Source organism: Notothenia coriiceps, unplaced genomic scaffold (assembly GCF_000735185.1).
Source record: "Notothenia coriiceps isolate Sejong01 unplaced genomic scaffold, NC01 NC01_scaffold00037246, whole genome shotgun sequence".
Taxonomy (NCBI): domain Eukaryota; kingdom Metazoa; phylum Chordata; class Actinopteri; order Perciformes; family Nototheniidae; genus Notothenia; species Notothenia coriiceps.
In genome coordinates this window covers 2,856,704-2,879,034 of record NW_011369947.1, presented here as the reverse complement: position 1 = coordinate 2,879,034, position 22,331 = coordinate 2,856,704, and the positions used below count along the sequence as shown (strand labels likewise).

At 43.0% G+C, this 22,331-nt stretch overlaps 1 protein-coding gene across 1 annotated transcript; it reads right to left on the bottom strand.

Moving 5' to 3' along the window:
• Positions 1–2,111: 2,111 nt before the first annotated feature.
• On the bottom strand, positions 2,112–22,324 carry LOC104966288 (serine/threonine-protein kinase WNK1-like). The gene is made up of 20 exons (XM_010795472.1): positions 22,255–22,324; positions 19,937–20,137; positions 17,172–18,578; positions 14,860–14,955; positions 14,026–14,100; positions 10,394–10,452; positions 10,096–10,249; positions 9,801–9,917; positions 8,814–8,924; positions 8,590–8,641; positions 8,184–8,324; positions 6,640–7,528; positions 6,001–6,320; positions 5,837–5,907; positions 5,461–5,517; positions 4,519–4,587; positions 4,389–4,427; positions 4,237–4,311; positions 3,182–3,454; positions 2,112–2,387 (listed from the first exon to the last, which is right to left on the bottom strand). The coding sequence occupies exons 1-20, from the start codon at positions 22,255–22,257 to the stop codon at positions 2,112–2,114; spliced, it is 4,485 nt and encodes a 1,494-aa protein (XP_010793774.1). The 5' UTR covers positions 22,258–22,324.
• Between the last annotated feature and the right edge of the window lie 7 nt (positions 22,325–22,331).

Below are 22,331 nucleotides of genomic sequence, written 5' to 3'. Positions count from 1 at the left end.
AACAGACTTATTTCTACCACTCATGGACCAAACCCACCTTTTCTTTTGAAAAACTGGGTGACATACTGTCGTCCTTTAGTCCCTCTCTCTTGTCTTTCTCTCCTTTATTTTATTTCTTGAAAGCCTGACTTTGTTAGTCGTTGAGACATCGTACACACGTAAGTACTAGCATCCCTCCTCACACGCTCTCACTAGTCTCTCAGCTAGAAAGGGCCGGTGCTGCACAGCGTTTGGAGGCAGGACCAAACCATTACATGTAAATAGAGGGGGGTGTTCGATGCTTTGGATAATTAACTATTGGAAGAAAATAAGTTAAATGAATCATAAGTTTAGTGAGTACATCATCAATATAACGTTATATTAATGTTAATTATTGATGATTGATGAAATGTTACTTGAACATTTTTTTTTAATGTTCTAACATTTTTTGGGGCCCGTCAGTCACGGGCCCTTAGAATCATCCTAACTTTTCACCCCCTTACGGCGCCCCTGGGGGACCCTGACCAAGCGTCGCTCCTGGACGTTTATGGAGTGATAGTGTGCAGTGCATGACATTAAGGATTTTGGGAGATGGGCCATCTAAGCTAATTTACAGATGGCCCTTAGCCCAATAGAGATTGCCCTGAAAAATGCGCGCGGACGAAATGGCACGAAGGGTTTGGGGGGCCTCCCCCTAGAACATTTAGATTTTTCCAGGTCTTACTGTAGATGCTGTCTGGTGCATTCTCTAGACTGAATTATAAGATGAACCACCACAATATTATATTGTAACATTTCAATTTTATTCTTCATTTCACTTGTTTGTTTGCTCTTGTTTGCTCGCATGCATGCCCTGCATAGCTATAAGAAATACTTAAGTTGTTGGTCAAGACACTTTCCATCTGATGAAGGCAAATGCCTTCCCAGATGTAAAAAAGTAGAAAACATTACATTCAGTTATAACTGCCAAAACAAACATTATTTACACTATTATGGCTCCTGTTAAAAATGTTTGTAATGTTATCTACTGTAAGTTGGTCGAATGAATGCTTCCTCATCCAGAAGCTGACCGAGCAGACCCGAGCAGCAGTCGAGAGGAGCCGATCCGCGAAGCACACAACATGTTGACGTCGGAGTTCCCGTTAGCCGGCAAATCTAAACCTCTTCGGTCAAAATAATGTCCCTTTAGCGCAATACCGCTTCAGTTGCGCCACTTATGTGACAGACAAGAAGAGTATGTGACAGACAATAATAGTCAATTATAATGTCTAACACGTAATGTGGAGAAAGAGATGTCCTGTCTGGGTTGATTGTGAGTTGATCTGTTGGTAATGCCTCGGGGTTCGGGTGGGCATGTAAACAAATGCATAATGCTGCGCTATACTTTGTGTCCTCACCCAGTTGCATAGCGGCACTTATTGTTTAGGTGTCTTTTAATAAGCAGGTATTCATATCATTAGCTAGAACTAGCTGGATCTGATCGATATGGACATAGACGCGAGTGAAGTCTAATCTGGCGGGAGAGAGAGATCAGCTGGTGCTGACGAGTCGACACGCAGCTCTGCATGATCACATGCAGCGGTGAGCGGACAAAACACACACTTCAGGTTAGAATATCACTCGTAGCTATTTTAATTACCTCTCAAACTACCTAAACTAGTTATAGNTACGTGTGATATTCTAACNTCTTTTTCTAGCTTCTTCCTCTTTTCTTGAGAAGGGATGTTAAGCACTTCCCAGAACCAGTAGCGTAAGCAGAAATGTACTTTAGGGCGGGCTTGTATATTATACAAGCCCGCCCTAAAGTACATTTCTGCTTACGCTACTGGTTCTGGGAAGTGCTTAACATCCCTTCTCAAGAAAAGAGGAAGAAGCTAGAAAAAGAAGTAATGAAGGAAAGTGGTTGGTTAACCTCATGCTCAAAGAGGAAGAGGAGAAAAGAGAAGAATAGCCCACTATTTCTGGGGGCACAGAAATAGAAAAAGGAGAAGAAAGAAGAGAGTAAAATCTAGTTTATAGCAGTTTGACTTAATAAACAAAATGTGAAGGAGAAGTGAAAGATTGATTGAAGTGTTGAGAAGACAACAAGTCTGTAATATCTCTGAGATTCTTTGAAAGAGGGGAGGGGTTACTCACTTTTCTGTGAGGTGGCTGATTTCCAGTTTGAAGTCTTCATCCTCAAATTCGGAGTCGTTGTCGCTGCTGATGTAGGAGTTATTGAAAGAGTTGTTGTTTAAACTGGGCAGTGACGCTTTATGAGTGGAGTCTGGACTCTGAGCCTGCCCAGGGTGACTGGGTCCGTTAGCAGCCGGGGAGGCAGGCGGGGGGGTCGGCCCGGACTCCAGGTTCTGCTCCTGGGCACGACTGACTGAGAACCTACCAACACGGGCCTCTGGGCTGGTGGTGACCTGATATAGAAGAGCGAACATAATATTGGTAGGACAAAGAAAAGGGAAAATATCATTAGTTTATACATGTGGCCAGTGTTGGGGCAAACACGTTACTGTAACCAGATTACATTTGTCTGTGTTACTGTTGATAGCAGCAGTAATCATATTTCAGTTACTAAGCACAAAGTTATCTCATTGCTTTGGATACTTTAACTAAATATCAGGAGACAGAGAAATAAATCAAACGTCCCTTTTCTCTTTCACTACACTCGTGACTTCATGGATGATGAGATGGACCAGTAATGTCAGAGTCTCACAGCAGAGATAAACAGGCGCAGCAAACATCATTGAGGAAAGGCTGCCACCCTCTTTCCCAAACATGTTGAGGAAGATACAGGTAACAGGCGGGCGGCCAGCAGATAGGAGAACCTTTGAAGCTACCTGGACCAGTGTTCTGATGAAACTGAGCTAAGAAAACAGTGCTGATGTTCAAACAGAGATCTGCCTCAGGATTGGCTTAATTAGTAAAGGATTGGTGCTGATCCGGGATAAATGAGGTTCAACTTTATATTGTTATTTCTCATTGGAATTATGGTGCATCTCAGGGGATGTTATAGAGTCCAAAAGTAATGTGACTAGTAGTGTAACTAATTACTATCAGCAGTGACTCATTTACTAAAGTAAGGGATTACTTTTTTTAAAAGCAAGTAGTAATGTGTAATGCATTACTTCTTTAGAGAAACTACCCCAACACTGCATTTAGTAAAGAAACCCTTCGCCTAGTGCATTACACGATCACAAACAGGAAATACCTGGAAGCGTCCGATTGTGGTGGTGGGGCAGGGTGAGGTGAGCGGGGAGGGTTGTTTGGACCCCCCCTGAGAGCGCTGAGGAGGTCCATCAACAACGTCCCCTCCTTTTCCTTTTCTGAGAGGAGTCGAGGAGTTCCTGTGCAGTGTATTCTCCGGGCTGGAGAGACTGGAGGAGGACGAGGAGGAAGAAGACGAGGAGGAGGAGGAGGAGGTGGAGGAAGACTCAGTGCAGGCCGGGCGGTGGACAGGAGACGCTTCAGTGGCCAAGGACACCTGACCAGTGGGAGGAGTGAGGTGACAATGCAACAGAGAAGAAGAACCAGACAGTATGAATCGCCTATCACAGTGCGCTGAGATTTGTTACGAACTGTAAAGTACTTACTCTTCACTGTACCCTGTATGCCTTCACTAACTGTACGGAGGCTCAGTCATTGGTACATGTTCATCTACAAAGCCATGTTGGGTAAACTACCATCTTATATCTGCTCTCTGATCTCACAGAGAGTTGCAAGTAGCTATTGAGATCTCCAGATGTGTTTTTGTTAAATGTGCCAAGTGCTAGGACTGATTTAGGTATGAAAGCTTTTATGTGCGCAGCTCCTCTAGCTTGGAACACTCTGCAAAAAGAACTGAAACTGAGCATCTTGGTTCTCCTGCATCGTTTTGAAGCTCGGCTAGATGCAATGCAATTTGATATTCTTGGTTCCTGTCAGTGTCGATAGGTTTGTAAATTGTATCCCTGTAATTATGTTGTATGACGTCCTTTTTGTCTTCCGTTGTTTTTATGTGTAACCGACTTGCTGCAGGTCTCCCTTGAAAAAGAGATCGTTTGATCTCAATGGGATTTCACCTGGTTAAATAAAGGCTACAATGAATCAGCTGCTAACAGTGGAATAAACAGAGAACTTTAATCAACACATTCAGGCAAAGAAGCATCACAACCTGAAATAAAACGTTTTTAAAAGTCTTTTAACTCATTATGTCCTCCTTTCACAAGCCATAAAAGGAAATGTGTAGGTATTCTTGTAGGATCTGGAGTATGAGGGACATTTTACCTGAAATCTTCCCAGTTTAATTCCACCTGAATGACCAGAGGTGGACTCAGCTTCATCCAGAGAGAAAGGAACTGTGAGACAGATGTTACAGAAATTAGACACCAAGATAAAAAATAACACCAAGATAAAATAACAGATGTATTCATTTACATACTTGGTTGTCCCGCTGAATGCGTGCCACTGTGAGAGGCCTTGAGTGAGCAAAGAGGGAGAAGAAGGAAGTGGGTTAAAAGGAGTATGAGTTAGCAGATTAACATCCAATTGTGTGTGTTTGTTGTTTACCTGTGTGTGTGTCTCTGGGCTGAGCGCTCTCCTCAACTGAGCATCAAGGTCCTCCAGAGGCTGCTGGGACTGGAAACGAGACAGATTCACATTTAAACCCACCAGAAAATAATAAGATAACACACACAGGATTAGCCACTGAAGTTGATTAGCAATACAAGCACAGATCAGCGTAAAGCACACAAGTATGGCTACTAGGGCTCGACTGTAAACACTTTTTATATATTTGACTGCATTTCAGAAGATTTAAGTGTGTATATTTTTGAAGTCGGGTACTGTGAAAGGCATTATCCCTCTAAGTTTCAGGAGCCCCCTCTCCTGAGCTAACACACACAATCCCAGGTAAGGTGATGTGGAAGGCAAATCCCTTGAGCTCAACAGCAGCGGGATTATGTTGATCAAACAGGACAAGTCTCGGCTATGAGACTTACATAAAGGACGAGGAGTGAAAGATGGTAACTTGACTTCAATGTTTTCCATCTAAGAAACACAAGTCTCACTATCAAGTGGTCACATGGTGTGGCTATCTTTAGACACCAGCATGCACAGAGGCAGAGGCAATTAAATGTGCTGGAAACTAAATGCTAAAAATACTTCTCTGATTGGAGGTACTTCTCTGAGTTTCCATGTCTCTCATCCTTTTTTTATTGGACTGCTGCTCTCTGAATGTAATCCTTTTATAATTGAAAGTAAAGTGCTAGTTTCTAGTTAAATGTCTGTATTTGATTTAATATGTCATTATTTCTTAGGTATATTTCAGGGTTAGGCGGGTGCTGTTAAATGTTCAGTGAGCATTGGAATTAAAAGTGTTTTTTCCCAGCAGAAGCATTAATCACACACAACAGATGCATGGATATGCCATCATAGGCATTACAGGCTCCGGTTACACACAGTGTTGCATTGCATGGGAAATAGAACTCTTAAAAGGATAAAAAAAAACACCTGTGTTAGACAAGGTCCAGGGAATGATGGCAGGAGTTCTGAAGGAGGAGAACTGGCCTGATCCCAGAGAAATAGAGGCCATGAAAAGACAGAGAGGGAGAAACGAGAGGGAAAATATTTGTAGAGGAGGTTATAAGAACAGCGTTTGTTGTACAGAAAGTGAAAATAAATGTTCATGCAAGGAAAGTGAGTAGAAAAATCTCGGAAAAACCGTTACATATAAAGATTAAATGATGTGACTTCTTCAATTTGAAAAGTGTATTACTGTAAAACTATGCAACAGTAGCTGTCTACAGGATTAAATAATGGATACAATTTCCAATAGGTATATTGACATAAGTAGTATTGCCATCTACAGTTAAGCTGGATCACTCACCGATGTCCTGGATAAAGGAGCTTTGGATGGAGTGGTCTGGCCAAAGGATGAAGCAGGGACGATTGTAGAAACTGAAATCATAAAATCAGTGAGCAGCAAATTTATATCACAGTTTCCCCTACAGTATATCATTTACACAAACACAAACACATTCCTCTACATACCGATGGGAGCAGGGGTGGAGATGGGTGTTCCTGGTCTCTGGGCGGGGGCAGGGGAGCCCAGCGGCAGGGAGCAGGGGGGCTGAGGAGGGTTGGCCTGCTGGCTGGACACAGGTGAGGTGACAGATGTGCTGGAGGTAGGGCAGGGGCCCATTGGGGACGAGGTACCTGCTGCGTGGGCTCCAGACGCAGGGTCAGCAGCTGAGAGGTCTCCCCCGGTGGCTGACCCCCCTCCACCCATGTCCATGAAGAGAGAGCGCAGCTTCATCTCCAGAGCCTGGATGTCGTCCGGCTTACCCTGGGACTCATTGAACGCCTCACACCTGAGAGAGATAGCAATGAGTGATCTGCAATGATGCTCAATAAATGACCTAAAGCCCATGAAACTGGCTTTATAGTGACGAGTGCATGAACATTTCACTTTTTCCCAGGAGACAACACAATCACAACTAAAGCTGTTCGATGTTTGGCAGAAGAAAAAAAAAAACAACACACAAAATGCATGGTGTACAACTTTAAAAGTTAGGACTTAAATCCGAAACGGTCTGATCAGAGAATAACAAGAGGACAATTAAACTGAGCAAGCTATCCGTGCTTACTTTTGGTACGTGAACACTAAGGTCAGGGAGTAGATATTCTCACCTTGCATCACATTCCCCACTGTGTGTGTGCGTCTGCCCAGGAAGCGCTGCCGTCTGCGGCTGGGAGTGGACCAAGGTCGGTTGGACTGAAGGAACATTGGTGGTCACTGGCTGGAGCCCCACAACGGAGGAGGAAGAGGAGGGAGGGGTGGTGGTGTGGAAGGAGGTGGGGGGAGTGAGCTGTGGACCTGGGATGGCGGTGGTGAGGATGACGGAGGAGGAGAGGGCAACAGTAGAGGAGGAGGGGGGAGACACTGACGGATGTTCTGAGGAGACTTCACTAGCTAGAAGAGTGGAGGAAGGAGGCGAGGATACAGGAGTCTGGGCGGGAGGAGGGGAGGTGAGCAATGGTGGGGGGAGGCCGGAGATGCTGGCAGGTGGTAAAGGGGAGGGGGCTGATGTAGCAATGACAGGATGAGACTGAGGCTGGGGGAAAGCCTGCGGCTGAATCTGTGCTTGAACCTGGGACTGGGACAAAGGCTGGGACTGAAGGGTGGACTGACTCACCCCAGTGGGAGGAGAGGGGGAGGAGCAAGGATGGCTGAGAGGGGCACTGAGCATAGAGGAGGGGGTGGAGGAGGAGGAAGGAGGAGAAAGTGAGGGCTCCAACACCTGCTCCTGTGGCGGGTTGAAACTAGAAGGGAGGAGAGCAGCAGTAGGATCCACAGTGGGAGGGACTGAGCTGGCCTGTGGGGGGGCAGTAGCTGCTTCAGGCTGCAGAGGGGGGTGGGTGGAGTGGATGGAGGCAGGGGCGGTGCTGGGTCCGGGGTCAAACTGATCGCGGTTCTGTCTGAGCTCAGAGAAGGCCTGCTGTAAGCTGATGGCTCCAGCTGACTGGGACAAGCTCACACCAGTGGCGGGGGTCTGGGCTGGAGCTGCAGCTGGAGGAACTGCAGACAGAGAAACTATGGTTTAATCCCCAATGGCCGTCTGGTTCACTGTACAATCTTTGGGCAGTAAGGCAGTACGTTTATTTATAAAGCACATTTCATACACAGAGGTGACCCAAGGTGATTTACACAAAGATGTTCAAAGAGACACTGAAAACAAAGACAGAGAAAAAAGGGGGAGAGCGTGAGGGGCGACACTACTATTTAAAAATATTTATAGTATTCAGTATAAGTGTAATGTGTCCATAACTTTCTAATTCCTATACTTGACGACTATTTTATAAAAACAATTTCAAGCCGTGATTACATCACAGCTACACATCGGGCCAAAGAAAGCCCCTAAGCTGTTCTTTGGTCACAAGAAACCGGCTCTGTTGTGAGCAGTAACTAAACAATATCTCACTGCTCTATTAAAAGGTCATATTCTATCAAATCAAGCAATTGTCCGTGTGTTTTTGCACTTGGACGGATCATTTGGGCAATTTCTTCTAAAAGCATTACAGCTTTACCTGATGACTGTGGGAACATTTGTTTGTCTTTGCTTCCCTTTTTGGCCACCAGAGTAATAACAGGTTTAAAAGCAAACCTTTTATTCTAAAAGAAAATAAGTTAGCTGCTGACTTTTGAAGGACAGACTCACAAACACAACCCTTACCTATTCCTGCAGGCCGTTGGCGGGCCGGAGAATGGGAAGAGGGGAGTGTTTGTTCCTTCAGCCGGGCCTCAGGTACGGGGCTGACGATGAACCGCCGACCCGCTGAATGGACCACTTGTGCTGTTGCACTGGGAGAGATGTCTGCAGAGAGGAGCATGTCAATACATAACATTGTTATTGTTAATCCCCGAGAGATTCATATGCACGCTGATATTCTACAGCAGAGTTCATCAAGCCAAGGAAGCTTTGTGGATGTAAACTGGACACTTTACGGAGTGTATAGAATTGGCAGGAACACTTTGAATGCTTGCCAACACAGAAGCTTAAAGTCAGGTGTAAAGCGTCCCCCTTTGGCAATTAAACGAGTGCTGGTTTTTTCGAAGGTTTTTTGTTTTGATATTTTTACCTGGCATGGGGACAGATCTAGTAGGAATCTGCTGCGCCATATCACCTGCCATCTGTAGATCAACAACACAACATGAAATAAACACTAAGAGATACATTGTGTTAAATAAATAAAAGGTGCTATACTGCATATTAGCAGCTATTTAAACATTCATGAAACAACATCAGGAACCCATAAAAAAGACCAAATGAGAGACAGACATCAAGAGTGTGTGTTGTATTTACCTGGCTGTTTGAGTCTCTCTCCAGACCCTTCTCATCTGCGTTCTCTATCACCTCTCTGACCTGCTCAATGAACGACTCCCTCTCACTCTCCAGGATAAACTCACTCTGGACCTGCAGAGAAAAAGTCAGATTAAGTTGTGTGTATGTGTGTGTGTATATAATATGTGACAGAAACCATGCTGGTTTATTCTTCCTATGCCAGTGCGTTGCCACAGAGCTATAATTTCCCCTCTCGTGGGAACCTGTTGATAACTATCACAATGAAAGCACAAGGAAAGGAGCAATTATGTGTGTGTTCAGTGGTTTTAGGTGACAAAGAGGAGATAGCACGCACACTGGCACGTGAAGCATATTCCTTGGCGAAATCATTATTTAGCTGACCTCGGGTTATCCCTATTATATAAGACTAGGGCATTGCACAAACATTGCACATTTTGAAAAACATGGCATATTTTGTGCCGTAGTTTCCATTTGTCTTTGGGTCAGTGATTTTTTTTGTTTTCTATGTTTGATTTTTCAAGATATTTTTATATTTGTTTTTATTCTAATTACACTCTTTCCCCCCCCCGTAATTTAGAAGTAAATTGCTCTTAGAAAGGGTGTACTCACCTTATTGTTATTATTATTATTATTATTAGGGTTTGTATTTAATTATTTAAGAATCGACAGCATGGGCACTTGAGTCTATCATGTTAATAAGCCAGATTTAGCCATAAAGACTAAGTTGCAAAGGCTAATGATTGCAGTACAAATGAAAGCACATGTCCTCAATTAAAAGCCCTTATTTGTATTGTCATTTGGGGAAAAACGTTTTCTTTTTATAACAATATAATTTGTCCTGATTATGTCTTGGACAGTACATTTTCAACAAAATAGTTATAATGAAAGGCCTCTGCATGGAATAATAAATGAATGAAGATGGTTGAAAGGAGAGCAAATCATTCTGAAGAGTTGTGGAGAAGATGAAACACGTGGCGGAGTGCGTACCATGATCTGGGCGATCTCCTCAGGGTTGTCTCCGTCCAGGTCGAACCTGAAGGTCACCATCTTCCTGTTGTGTGTCTCCAGCTGACACTCTGCTACCCTGTCTCCTCGGTTGGAGATCTATACACAGACACACATGTAGAAATACGCAGAGAGAACATCACCATTAGAAAGAAGGAGACAGTCAACATATCTCTATTGCAGGTTTCTATTTACTTTTATTGCAGCTCATCACTCACAACCAATAAACACTTATTGCTTCATTAGGATTTATAGGACTTATGGGCTGTGCTATTACATTGAGGACATTGAGTTTGGCCTTGGAGGTCTTCTCATTGCGTGATCGACTTCGCACTGAACGCCTCTGATGTCTCTTGGTGGAGCGCCCTTCATGGCGACCCCCTCCTCCTCCCTCGTTTCCGTCACTCAGACCTGAGGCCTCAGAGTGGCCGCTGAGGCACAGAGGGGAAACAGAGATTTAATGACAGGAAAATAGAAACTGACTCAGAGACGCCATTCAAAATGATTAAATGTAATCAATACATGCAGGAGTTCAGACTTTGTGTGTGAGTTTGCTCGTGCATCATATGTATTACCTCTCGATAGATGAGAGGACTTGAGGTGGCTGTAGTTGGGACTGGGACAGCTCTGAAGACTGAAACACACACAGACACATGAAAATACACATAAACACATCAATCATTTTGATGTGTCAACACAAAGAAGAAAATACAACAGGAAAGCATGAAGTACAAGCAAAGAGTGACACAAGTAAGAGAGCAATCTAGATGAAAGCATGATTTAAGAGGATTCATTTGAATGGAAATATATGAAGCCAAACAACAACAACTTCAAAATAGAGCAATAAACAAAAGGAGCAAAGCGACAACTTCCCCAGAAGACAATAGTTTGTATTCATTATGTGCATACAGTATCTCCAATAACACATGCTACCCTGTTTCAATGTAAGAGCTTTTGAACTCCTGCACTTGGACCATAAAGAATCCTGCGTACAGTGATCCATTTTGTTCATGTGACAACATTGATATGCTCTGTGACTCCGCACCAGTTTGGGAAAGCTTTCCAACAATGACTGTTTGATTGAGGGTGTCGCTACACTCACACCATGACACATCAAAGCTGTTCTTGCACTGAAATATGAATGTACTTTAAATGCAAACCAAAAAAAAGCGACCAAAACCACCCAACATCTGAGTCATCCACAGATAGCTAAAGTGGTTCATAATGCAGCTGTAATAGGGTCTTTCAATCAAAACGTACGAGGTGCGCAGGATATTGAGCATCATGCAACAACAACTCGTAACAGATTTGTTCTTGAGCGCAATGTTCGAGTCATTTGAGATCATTTATCAATCTCTGTTACTGCTCAGAAATGTCTGTCAGGTACAGATCTGTTTTTTGAACCAAAAGGGGGAAACACTTTTGCATGACAAAAATATATGATATAACATTTGATATTATTATCGTGGACTGCTAATTCACTTTTTTTTATTGAATTCATGTTTTTTATTTTGCACATTTTGTCCCAAACACGCAAGCATTATGTATGTATGTATTATGTATGTATGTATGCATTATGTATGTATTAAGTATGTAGTGTCTGGAAACATTCAGAAACTGACTCATGCAGCTGCTTCGGGATCTTTTTTCAATTTGCAGGACTGGAAGCTCCATCAGGTCAATTGTACTTCACAATTTTGTGAATAATACACACCTACACATGCACACCTAAAAAATCAGGCGAATCTGATTCGGCACAGAGTAAGAGCAAACCTCACAAGAATACAGAGATGGAGTTTCATCTTATATAACATGCTGTCCAACCCAAAACAAAGTACACAATCCTCACTCGCCCACAGCATTGACGTGTTGCTCTGACAGGCTATGACCAGTACCTGGGGAGGAGCTTCCATGGGAGTATCTGGCGGGGCGGTGACTACAGTGATGATTGGCACCACCGTGGCCAAGGGCTGAGGCACAGGTGTGGGCACAGGAGGAGGAGCAGGAGGAGGAGGGGAAACAATAGTAGGCACCACCCCAACAGGGAGTGGCAGAGGAGAGGGAGAGGAGGCCGCTGTCGGCATGGTAACAGTGAGGGATGGCGACGGAGGAGGGCAAGGTCGTCGAGGAAATGGTGGACTGAGTTACACTGGGCTGAGAAGAGGATGGAGGACCAGAAGGAAGAAGAAGGGAGAAAGAGGAATGTGGATAAGGCAGAGGAAGGGAGGAAGGAAGAGGGAGGGAGCAACGTCACAGGGAGGAGGAGGAGGAAGTAGACAAACCCGGCAGTAATCACGTGTTAACGCCAATCTCCTTCATAATGGATCAGTGAGCTAAAGCTGCCCTTTGGTTTAACTGCTGCGCCTTAAAGACTTCACACCAAAATTAAAATAAACCAATTACCTTAAAGAGGACATACTATGCTCATTTTCAGGTGTACATTAGTACTTAGTGTCTCTACTGTGACATGTCTCCATGCTTTAATGTTCAAAAAGCTCTTTATTTTTCTCATACTGCCTCTTTTCACCCTCTGTCTGAAACCAGAGCCCAGTCTGCTCTGATTGGTTAGCTGGCCAGCTCTGTTCTGATTGGAAAACCGCTTAGAGCTGTCCCGCCCCTTAGCCAATTTGTTGGAGCGCTAGCCAATAGCACTGTGAGTGTTACATAGTGATGTCACTGTGTTATTGAAGTACACAAAGTAGTCCAATGGATGTTAGGCAGGGGGGGGGGGGGGGGTGTGTGTATGTGTAACACACTACAGGAAAGGTAAAACCCCCCCAAAAGGAATAATAGGGCCTCTTTAAGAGTATTTCTTGACCTTAATAATAAACCGTGTAAAAACAAAGTGCCATCTTTAGTTCACTGACCCGTCATTGACCCTCAAACAAGAAAGACAACTCGAACACTGAGCAAGACCATTAGTGACAACAGGCTCTGTGACAGGACGATTGTGTAAAACACACGTGACTGTGAGACCATGCAGCGACACACAACTGAGATCTGTACACGCAGTGCACAGTGTTGCAGGATTGTTTCACAATGTGTACACTCCTAATGAAACATTCAAATGGAGACACATGACTAGAAACATACTTACAAATGTTTTCAAACACTGTGAGTATACAAATGCATTTATTCTGTGGCAATTCTAAATTGAGTTTACAGCTATTGTGTGTGTCCTGTAGGTCAAATCCTTTTCTGGCAAAACAATATACAGTACTTATAAAAATGCCTAACTGGATACAGGCCTGGATAATGACACAACACACCTTTCATCATTCTTCACTTCCAACTGTAACCAAATGTCCTTTTACTCTTTACCACTTCTGATCCAGGAAATATTAGCACAACTCAATTGGTAAAAAGGTGCTAATGTGTTTGAGCTCAATGCTTTTGATCAGATAGTAAGTAAGAGCATCTGGGGTGAGCTACCAACCATAGACATCAAACACAGACAGATCTATATCCACTGAGCAAATCACACATATACACACTCACTGAAAACAATACAAACATTGCCATATCAAATGTTACCTGAACCAGAACAAGCTGAGCAGCTTGGTACAGAAGATAAAGATGCTCTATACTCGGAGACGGACTGACGTCAAAAAACTAAACGCACACAAACACATACATCAAACATTAAAACACACACATTGTGTATAGAAAGATAAGGAAGCATGTGTAAACACACATACAAACAAACCCGGTGATAAGTGCAGGCAGCATGCCAATGAGCCAGCAAGTGGGAAAAGTAAAAAAAGAAACAATATGAGCGGACAAAAAGAAGTTTACAGAAAAGCAGTTCACGACAAGCAAAACATGCAGTAATGGCATTGATTATGAAGTGTGATTAAATACTTGAATACTGTCCATGTTGGTCCCTGGCTGACTGTGTTATTACAGAAATGCATATACAGAAGAGTGTGTGGGAAAGCAACACTATCAGAGAGTCGTTTGGAACCTAAACTAACCCTCAGGGTTCTACATGATGACAATAAAAAGAGTCAGTGTTTATTAAATTGGCTTTGACTCAGACTTTGGCGCGTGTATAAAAGGCGGTAGGTGTGTGTGTCGGTAAAGATGATCTTGAGTTAAATCCTGCTACTGTCTGCAGAAAAACCAGCAGCAACTTGTTTGCATTAGGAATGTGTTTATGAGGTAATCTCGTAAATGTATTTGTAATTAGCGGTGCTAATTTACGTACCTGAGAAGATGTGTAAGGCAGAGATGTGTGCGAGGGGCTCTGAATCGATGTGATACTGTGACTGGATGAAACAACCTGGAGAAAGGAAGAAAAGAGAGAGACAGTGAGGGGAAATGACTAATATATAAAGATTACACCAATATCCTTTTTAGGTTTCAGACTTTGTTTAGGCAGTTCATCCCCCAGTCATGTCCTGCTTCTAATAACCAGGATAAACTCAGATGATCCCAGGTATAAGACACTAAAAAGAGTTGGAAAATACCAGCTGGCAAAATTAATGTTACTTAATTTAATGTTATATTATCCCATGAATAGTTCATTTCCTGAAATGCTGCTGAACAATATTAAGATAAATAATATTTAGTGCAACGTTGTATAAATGCCATAAAAAGTTTGTTATACAACCACAAACATGTTGAATTTCATTATGTGTGAGTGGTTGTTTTGCTAGTTCTAATGAGGAAACCTGTTTTTCTGACTAAAAACATTTGATGTCAGATTAATGTCCAATTTCATGCTCAATCAATTCAGTTTAAAGCTGCAATTAGTTCATGCCAGTGGTTTGTGCTGGGGGCAAACACAGCTCTGTGCTGTGACTGCAGGCAGCAGCCAGCTCTGTGGGGGGGGTCCCTCGAGGGAAAGGCAACAACTTCAAAGACAAAGCACAGTTATGGCTGGATAAGCACAACATAGGGTGGGGTCATTTTTTTTTGTATTATCTTATTGAGGATGTGGTATTAAAAGTATGATCAAAGTAATGAAATGAGATAAGAGAACACACTTTTAGATCCATGCAAAAAGTTACTTTCTGGGTTGTTTTACTACAGATCTTACCTGTTGGGGGGTCCCAGGAGGAGCTGGCTGTGTGTTGGCAGGAACCAGAGGGGGTGGTCCTGCAGTGGATTGTGGGATGGGGGACTGAACCTGCTGCTGAGAAACAGAATTGCAGAAAGACGGACAGAGAGGAAGAGGTGTTGTGGGAGAGGGAATCAAGAGAGATCGGCAACAAGACAAAAGAGAAACAAGAACAAAATCAGGAAATGTTTGCAGCTCATACTCAAAAACCGTACATGAGTGCAAACACAAGGTACTTCTGCTGTTCTACAGTGATCAGTTTGGAGTCTACATTTCCTTCTTGTGTATGCACGTATGCACAGACAACATCTATACAGCTACAGATATAAGCACACCAATACCGACTGTATGCATAAACAAATACACACAGTTTGTAGTGTAGCATGTACAACAGTACAGGCACAATACTGGGGTTAGGCAGGGTGTAAGTACAGGGATTTCTCACATGCAGGTCAAACCCTTAGTGATTGGTAGTGATAATAAGTCAAAGAAAGTGGAAGCTAGAATAATGACATCAAACAACCCACAGCTGTTTGCCCTAAAACACCTTACACAGATGCCATATTGGATCTATTGCCACGTAAAATATACTAAGATCTTAATTTTGAGATTTCTTCCTGACATTTTATAAGCAGCCCTAAAAGAAAGTCTGATTGGTTTGTAATGTTGCCGTTTTTAAATGATTACCTGGTAACGTACATTTGGGGATTATTGATTTCCCTGGTGCATTCCTAGTGACCGTGTGAACACCAGGACAGAATCATACAGAGATATTCTGTGACTGAACCCGTAGGAGGCTGTTGCAGTTTGTTGCTCGTCACAAAGCACAAGAACGTGGCATCAGACACACTGCTACCTGCCTTTTTAACATCAACACGTCAAGACAATAAAGAATTTCACAAAAGATATCTGATAAATATATAAAAGATAGAAAACCTAAATTCAACGACATGAAATAAGACAGATTGGAGAAAATAGAAGAGTGATCATAAGTGTTTTAAAGAGACCATGGAAAAGTGATGCTGATAATATCAGCTCTCTAAAGGTTTCATGAATGTGAACTGTGACTTTTGAACCTTGGGTTGAAAGTTGATTACCAGAAAAGGACAACATAAAATGCTAAAGTAAAGAAACAATTACAACAGAAAACAGAAAGAATATAGAATAAACAAATGAAATGTTTATCTGCATGGTTACATTGCTAGGTTTGTCTAAGCCCCCTTGGTTTTGTTGTATGTTTCTGTGTGTTTGTCCATACAAATCAGCAAAGTCTCGTAGCTTTATCATTACTTTCAGGATTTTCTTGGATTCGTAACATGTCATTCCCCATGTAGGTGTCTAGAATATGAAGCTACATTTGAAATTGTTATTACCGTATATATAATGCTCACCATTGATGTTGGACTTTGGATTTGTATGAGCAAAAAAATGAAGTATATCGTAAATACAGTATACTCCCACAAACACACATTTTCTCATATACATTTAAATATGAACATACAGACAAAATATTACTTACTGACAATGACAAATAAAAAAATACACACAGAAAGGAGGGGGCTTTGACCGCTTTGAAAAGCTTGTACACCAGAGTTGGTCTCAAAGACTACCTTCTGAATGCTTTCTAAATCATTTTGATTCCACTCATGATGCTGAGTCTTATGTTGGGTTTGAAATCGAATGTTTCTGGTTGGTTGGGCTCTGGGTTTTGCCCTCTTCTTTAAAGTTTTATGAAAGCTCTGCTCATGATTAGCGTTTTTCGATAACGTATCTTTCTGGAGGCAGAAAACGTAATAATGTGAGACATTTTGAAGGCAGACCATGAGACCCTCTCTCTGCAGTGTTCATATGACTTGAAGGGATAAAATCACAAACAAAGACTACATCATCGGGGGCTCCTGGGTAGGTAGGGTAAAAGAAACAACAGGGATTGGGATAAAAGCCTCTAGGTCATACCACTATTATAAATAATTCAGCTGCTTTTCATAGAAGGATTCACTTTACTCTGATGTATGATACCATTGTCTATCTCTCTACTTGTTTTTATACCATACACAATGGCAAATGACCCAATGGGCACACTAGCATGACATATTTGTTCCATGGCAATATTTGTCATTCTCCGTTTTTGTAACAATTCCTTCTTGCAGACAAACAATAAAAAAAGAGCAAAGAATGTTACAATAAGGCAATTATAATATGTGGTGGTTGTGAATCCTTGCTAGAAAAGGAACGTATGTAATAGTAATTGACCCAGAGTCTTAGGGGTATTTTAGGTCTGAACGTAGTACCAGAGTGGGGTTAGCGGCCTGCATGGCCATCAATGACTCATGGTATGTCATATCGGGTTGGGCTGGTATCACCCCTCCATGCCGAGCCCAGGCACTCTGGATCAGAGACTCCAGCTGGGTGGATGGTGCTCCCCCAAGCTCAGTGGATGGGGTGGCAGGGAGAAAGCTCTGCATGGAGGGTGGGTGTCCCTGGGGATCTACAGGGAACAGTCCTCCGGGCGCATCGTAGAACACAGCGGAGGACGAGTGAGGGATGGACTGAGCAGCGGAGGAGTCGAAGGGAGGGAGCAGAGGTGGGGGAGGAGGGGACTGGAACTCTCCGGCGTCAGAGGCAAACGAGTCACTAGAAGGATCCGGGCTTCTGTCTTTTCCGGCTATCCCTATGTGGTGAAGGAGGAGACTTCCTGGAGGTAAGGGGAGCTCGGGGCTGAGGTACGTGTACAGCTCCTCTGTCACTGGCTGCAGTCGGCTGTACGTGCCTGAACCTCCGGACCCAGTCCCAGTGTCCTCCAGAGGGAGGTCCATGGAGCTCCTGCGGGCCCGGTACAGTCTGGACGCCAGGAGGCTTGGGTCTCCAGCAGCAGCTGCGGCCGCTGCGGCTAAATGGAACTCAAAAACACTCCCAGTTGATGGCAAGGCTTCGGCTATCACCGCAGGTGCGGACATGGGGAAAGCAGAAGAGGAGGGGTGCTGTGGTGGAGGGTAGCATCCATCAGATGATGATGTCGAGCCACCGGCGGGCCCACTCATGGGGGGTAAAGGTGGAGGGATTGGACTGTGTGCGCTCATTCTTTGCATGAGATGTGTGTGCAAGAAGCCCGGCTGAGGGGGAGGAACCGGCTCAAACCCCATGCTAGCAGCGGCGGCTGCTGCTTGCATCTGCTGATGGAAACCCAAGTGGCCTAGCTGGTGTGTAGTCATTGGATAACCTCCATAGGCCATGGCTTCATAATGGTCCAATAAGGCAGCTTGATTGAGACTCAGTCTCCTCACTGCTTCCTCGTGCTCTGCTCTCATATCTTTGTAGACGTACAAGCTCGGGTCAGATTGTCCTTGGAGATGCAGCGGCTCTCCAACACCAAGTCTTTGAGCAGCTGCTGCAAAACTGGGATTGACCACAAAGAGAGGAGGGGTCTCAATGCCCTCCATCCCAGCAAAAGGATGCAGGCTACTCCCATAGCGAGGATAGGCAGGCTGGAAGTGTCGGGTGTGTGCCTCCAGAATGGACGTGCTCTTGCGTCTCTGGGTGTTGTAGGCCTTAGGAGGCCCAGTGGGGGGAGGAGAGAAAGATATGGGCCGCTCAGGAATGGAGGGGAAGAAAATAGTAGGGGGGTCTGGGAGAGTTTGGAGGGGGATGCTCCCTCCTGTGCTTCCTCCTCCGCTGTAGGGGTGCGGCATTGAATGCTGCTGCGACAATGAGATACAATGGATTTAAGGATGAGAATGAGAGAGAACCACAGCAAAGGCCCACATGAAATGGAGAAAACAGTGTATTAAAGAGCATCATTTCAAAGCAATACCAAGAGAAAAAAAAGAAATTAATTATCTTTCCAGGTTAGAAACAAAATGACGTGCTTAAGATGGATCAGAACATATCTAACAGATAGTGATGAGATGAAATGGTAGGACACAGCACAGAGACAAGACAGTAGAAGTGGGAGACACTGCTATAGCTCACAGGTAGAGGTAGATTGTAGTGAGGTGGTATCAAGAGAAGAAAGGCCAAATGTTTGCTCCATAATATCCTGAAGCATCTGCACTCACAAAACTGTCATTTATTTCAGAAATGATCACTGTCAAATGTTAATCTTCTGACTAAGTACTACCTAACTATCCAGTCAGCCGAGGTTTTAAGCATGATGTCTTGACTATTCAAATGAAAAAAATAAAAAAGGTGCCCCTCTTGTGGAGGAGGCGACCATGAGCCACAACATTATATTCTAACTAAAATTGGAGCCAATAGAGCCAGCTATGTCATTCTTGATTATTAATTTACATTTGGGATATAGCAACTTTCAGAACACTAACATGCTGTACTGTAAAATGTCTGCTTTTATTATTAGGGTTGTCAAATGGGCAGTTTTCCTGATGCAGATGCAAAAGATATTAGGAATTTGTATCATAGAGCAAAGGTAAAGGTATAGCCAGTCTATCTGATTTTAATATGAACACATGGTGGTCCAACAGAGGGAGAAAGAGAGTTAAAGAGAGGTGGATGGGTAGGATGTCAGACTCACAGCCGTGCCTGAAAATAAACTAAGTGTGAACCAACACAGGTCCCTGTTAGCTACCTAATCAAAATATAGGAGCCACCTAAAATGACTCAAATAAAAAATATGATCTAATTGCAGATTTATTTTTACTGAGTTGCACTTTTTGCATGAAATATATATACCAATATATATTACATATGTGTACATCAATATTCAGTAAAGCAGGCTTGGTAGGTAGAAGAGGTAATAAACCAGTTTACTTTGAACGTACTTCTAAATCCTTTAATTTCAATTATTTGCAAATATTTCCTTTTTCTAATTCCATCTGGTTGTTTCCATTTGGCTAGTCGTTCAAAGCTGTTCCAAAAATGGGTACTGATAGAAAGAGTAATAAGAGCTGATCATTATCAATCATTCCATATAAAGTGGCACCTGGCCCTTTTATCTACTTTCAGACACCATTGTGGCCTGTGTCCCTCATCTCTCCCTCTCCCCCCCCCTGTGGTTGTCACCACCACTGTGGCCCCTCAGGACGTGAGACTGTGAACCTACAGGTGTGGAGAACAGGGCGGGCAGGCTGGCCCTCCGCTGCATGGTGCTGGCCAGAGGGGAGGCAGAGTGGAGGGGCAGGACCGTCTCCAGGGCCTTGGAGAGGCGCCCGGCGAATGTGTCCCTCTCAGCCGCGAGAGGCATGCAGGGGGGGGTGGTGTAGGAGGATGAGGAGTACAGGTCTGGAGGAGGGGTGGAGGGCTGCTGTGGAGGAACGACCAGGGGCGAAGGAGCATGGGAAAAGGAGTATGAGGAGGGGGGGACGCAAAAAGACATGCTACGACTTCGGCGAGGGCGCGACGCAGGCTGGAGGCCAGGGAGAGGGGAGCGGGAACAACATGAAAAACAAAAACATTAAATTATAACACACAAAAAACAAAGTAAACATAGATAAAATACAACACACCCAAAGGACACAAGTTTGAAAAGTGAAGAATACACAAACAAAATCAATAAAGTGATGAAAGGTCATCAAGTAAATAATGATACTAAATCACGGTAATACATTTCAATACCTGATATATTTGAACGTAATACATAAACGTGTAAATAAAAGTCATTCATAAAAATGGGGAAAATGAAAGAGAAAAACTGTAGAGGGAAGATTGTTATCAGTGCAACCATTTAAGATAGTATCACAATACAAATGCCACAATTACACACGGAAATATAATTGTAAACATATGCGGTAAAGAAAACTTAAACAGACTGATGACCAAAAAAACAAAAGGAACAAATATTTAATAATGAACGGAATAAAAAACAAATGAACACAATGTTACATAGAAGGAAAGAATGGTTATTCAACATATTCAATGAAGTCGTTCTCTAATGTTATAAACCAGTCTGTTATTAACTCGGGTGGTGACCCTGAAATAAACTTTAATGAGGAAATAGGCTTATTGGAAAAAGTCCTAAAAATCATTTGATTGCATGCAAACTGAACGATCATCCAGTTAAACAATATTGGTCATTGTAGGTGATGGTACATTTGAAATTGGTAGCCAAAAGGAAATGAAAAGTATTATATTATTAAATAAGAAATGCAGAACCTCCCTTCCTAAGTACTTAGAAAAAAATAATGTAATATCAATAAAGAACAATTCAATATAATAAATGATATCTGCATTACAAAAGTATGCTATATCTAAGGTCAATTAACTCTTTGGGAAAATCCTAAAATACAGTCAGAATCCAGAAGATGTGCAAGAAGACTAGTGCATATTTCGCTCTCCATCCAGCGCTCCAAGCTGAAAACCTTTGGCAACAGAGCCTTCAGTGTCGCAGCCCCCACCCTCTGGAATTCTCTCCCCTCTGCTATCAGGAATGCCGACTCTCTGGACACTTTCAAAAAACAACTCAAACACCATCTGTTCACTCAGGCCTTTGGCCTCAGCTAAAATGCAGTACCCAGCATCCTGTTCTTTTTCAAACCTGTGTATCTGTGTGACTATTATTATTTTGTTTTTTTGTTTCCCATTGTAAAGCGTCCTTGGGTCTCTTGAAAGGCGCTATAAAATTTGATATAATTATTATTATTATATTTATATTTCTCTCCCTGACTACTGATTATAATACTGATTATAATACATTTAATTTACATTACTCAGCGAAGTAATTACTATGTTATAGGCATTTTCATCCCTATTGATTGTAATTCTTTCCAGAATACAATGCTTCTGCATCAGCAAAGTTAAAAGCATGTTGATGTGTTTCAAAACGTACAAAACAAGGAAATATATACAAAATCGAGAAAAGAATAGCAACCGAATAAACAGCTGGGGCAACAATTGGACGCATAGATCAGGGAGTATTGCATTCAAATAAGAATTCCAACAAAAATGGAGGAGGCTTGTGGAAAAAGAAAGAAAGTATCTGATAGGATGGCAGGATGGAGGCAAGAGGGAATGGCTTTCAGACCTCTGAGATGAAATACACCAAACAATGAATTATTAGCTACCATAACATGAAAGTAAATTGTTGACTAACTGCTTAGCTGCATTAGTAAATATCAGATTGTCTAACTTGGCTGACTTGGCCTCAAGAGGCAAGAGAAAAATCAAATATCTTCTTTATGTAAAAAATGATCATCTCCAATCAAAAGTAAAAAACCCATGCTCTTGTGTATTTAGTTCAACAAATAACCACAATTCCTAGTCTACTCACAAACACTACACACTCACCCAAACAAAATGCAGTGCTCACTTCAAACTTTCATGTTCAGCAGCTGTGAGTAAAGCCCCGCCCACAGACAGGCTAAGCATGACGTCATACGTGCAGGTGAAAATGTAAAGTCCAATGTGGAGGTCATGAGCACTCACCATTTGCTGCTGCAGTGGCTGGGCGTAGCCCGGGTGCTGCTGTGGGTTGGCTGAGGGGGTGGAGGGGTAGGGGGTTT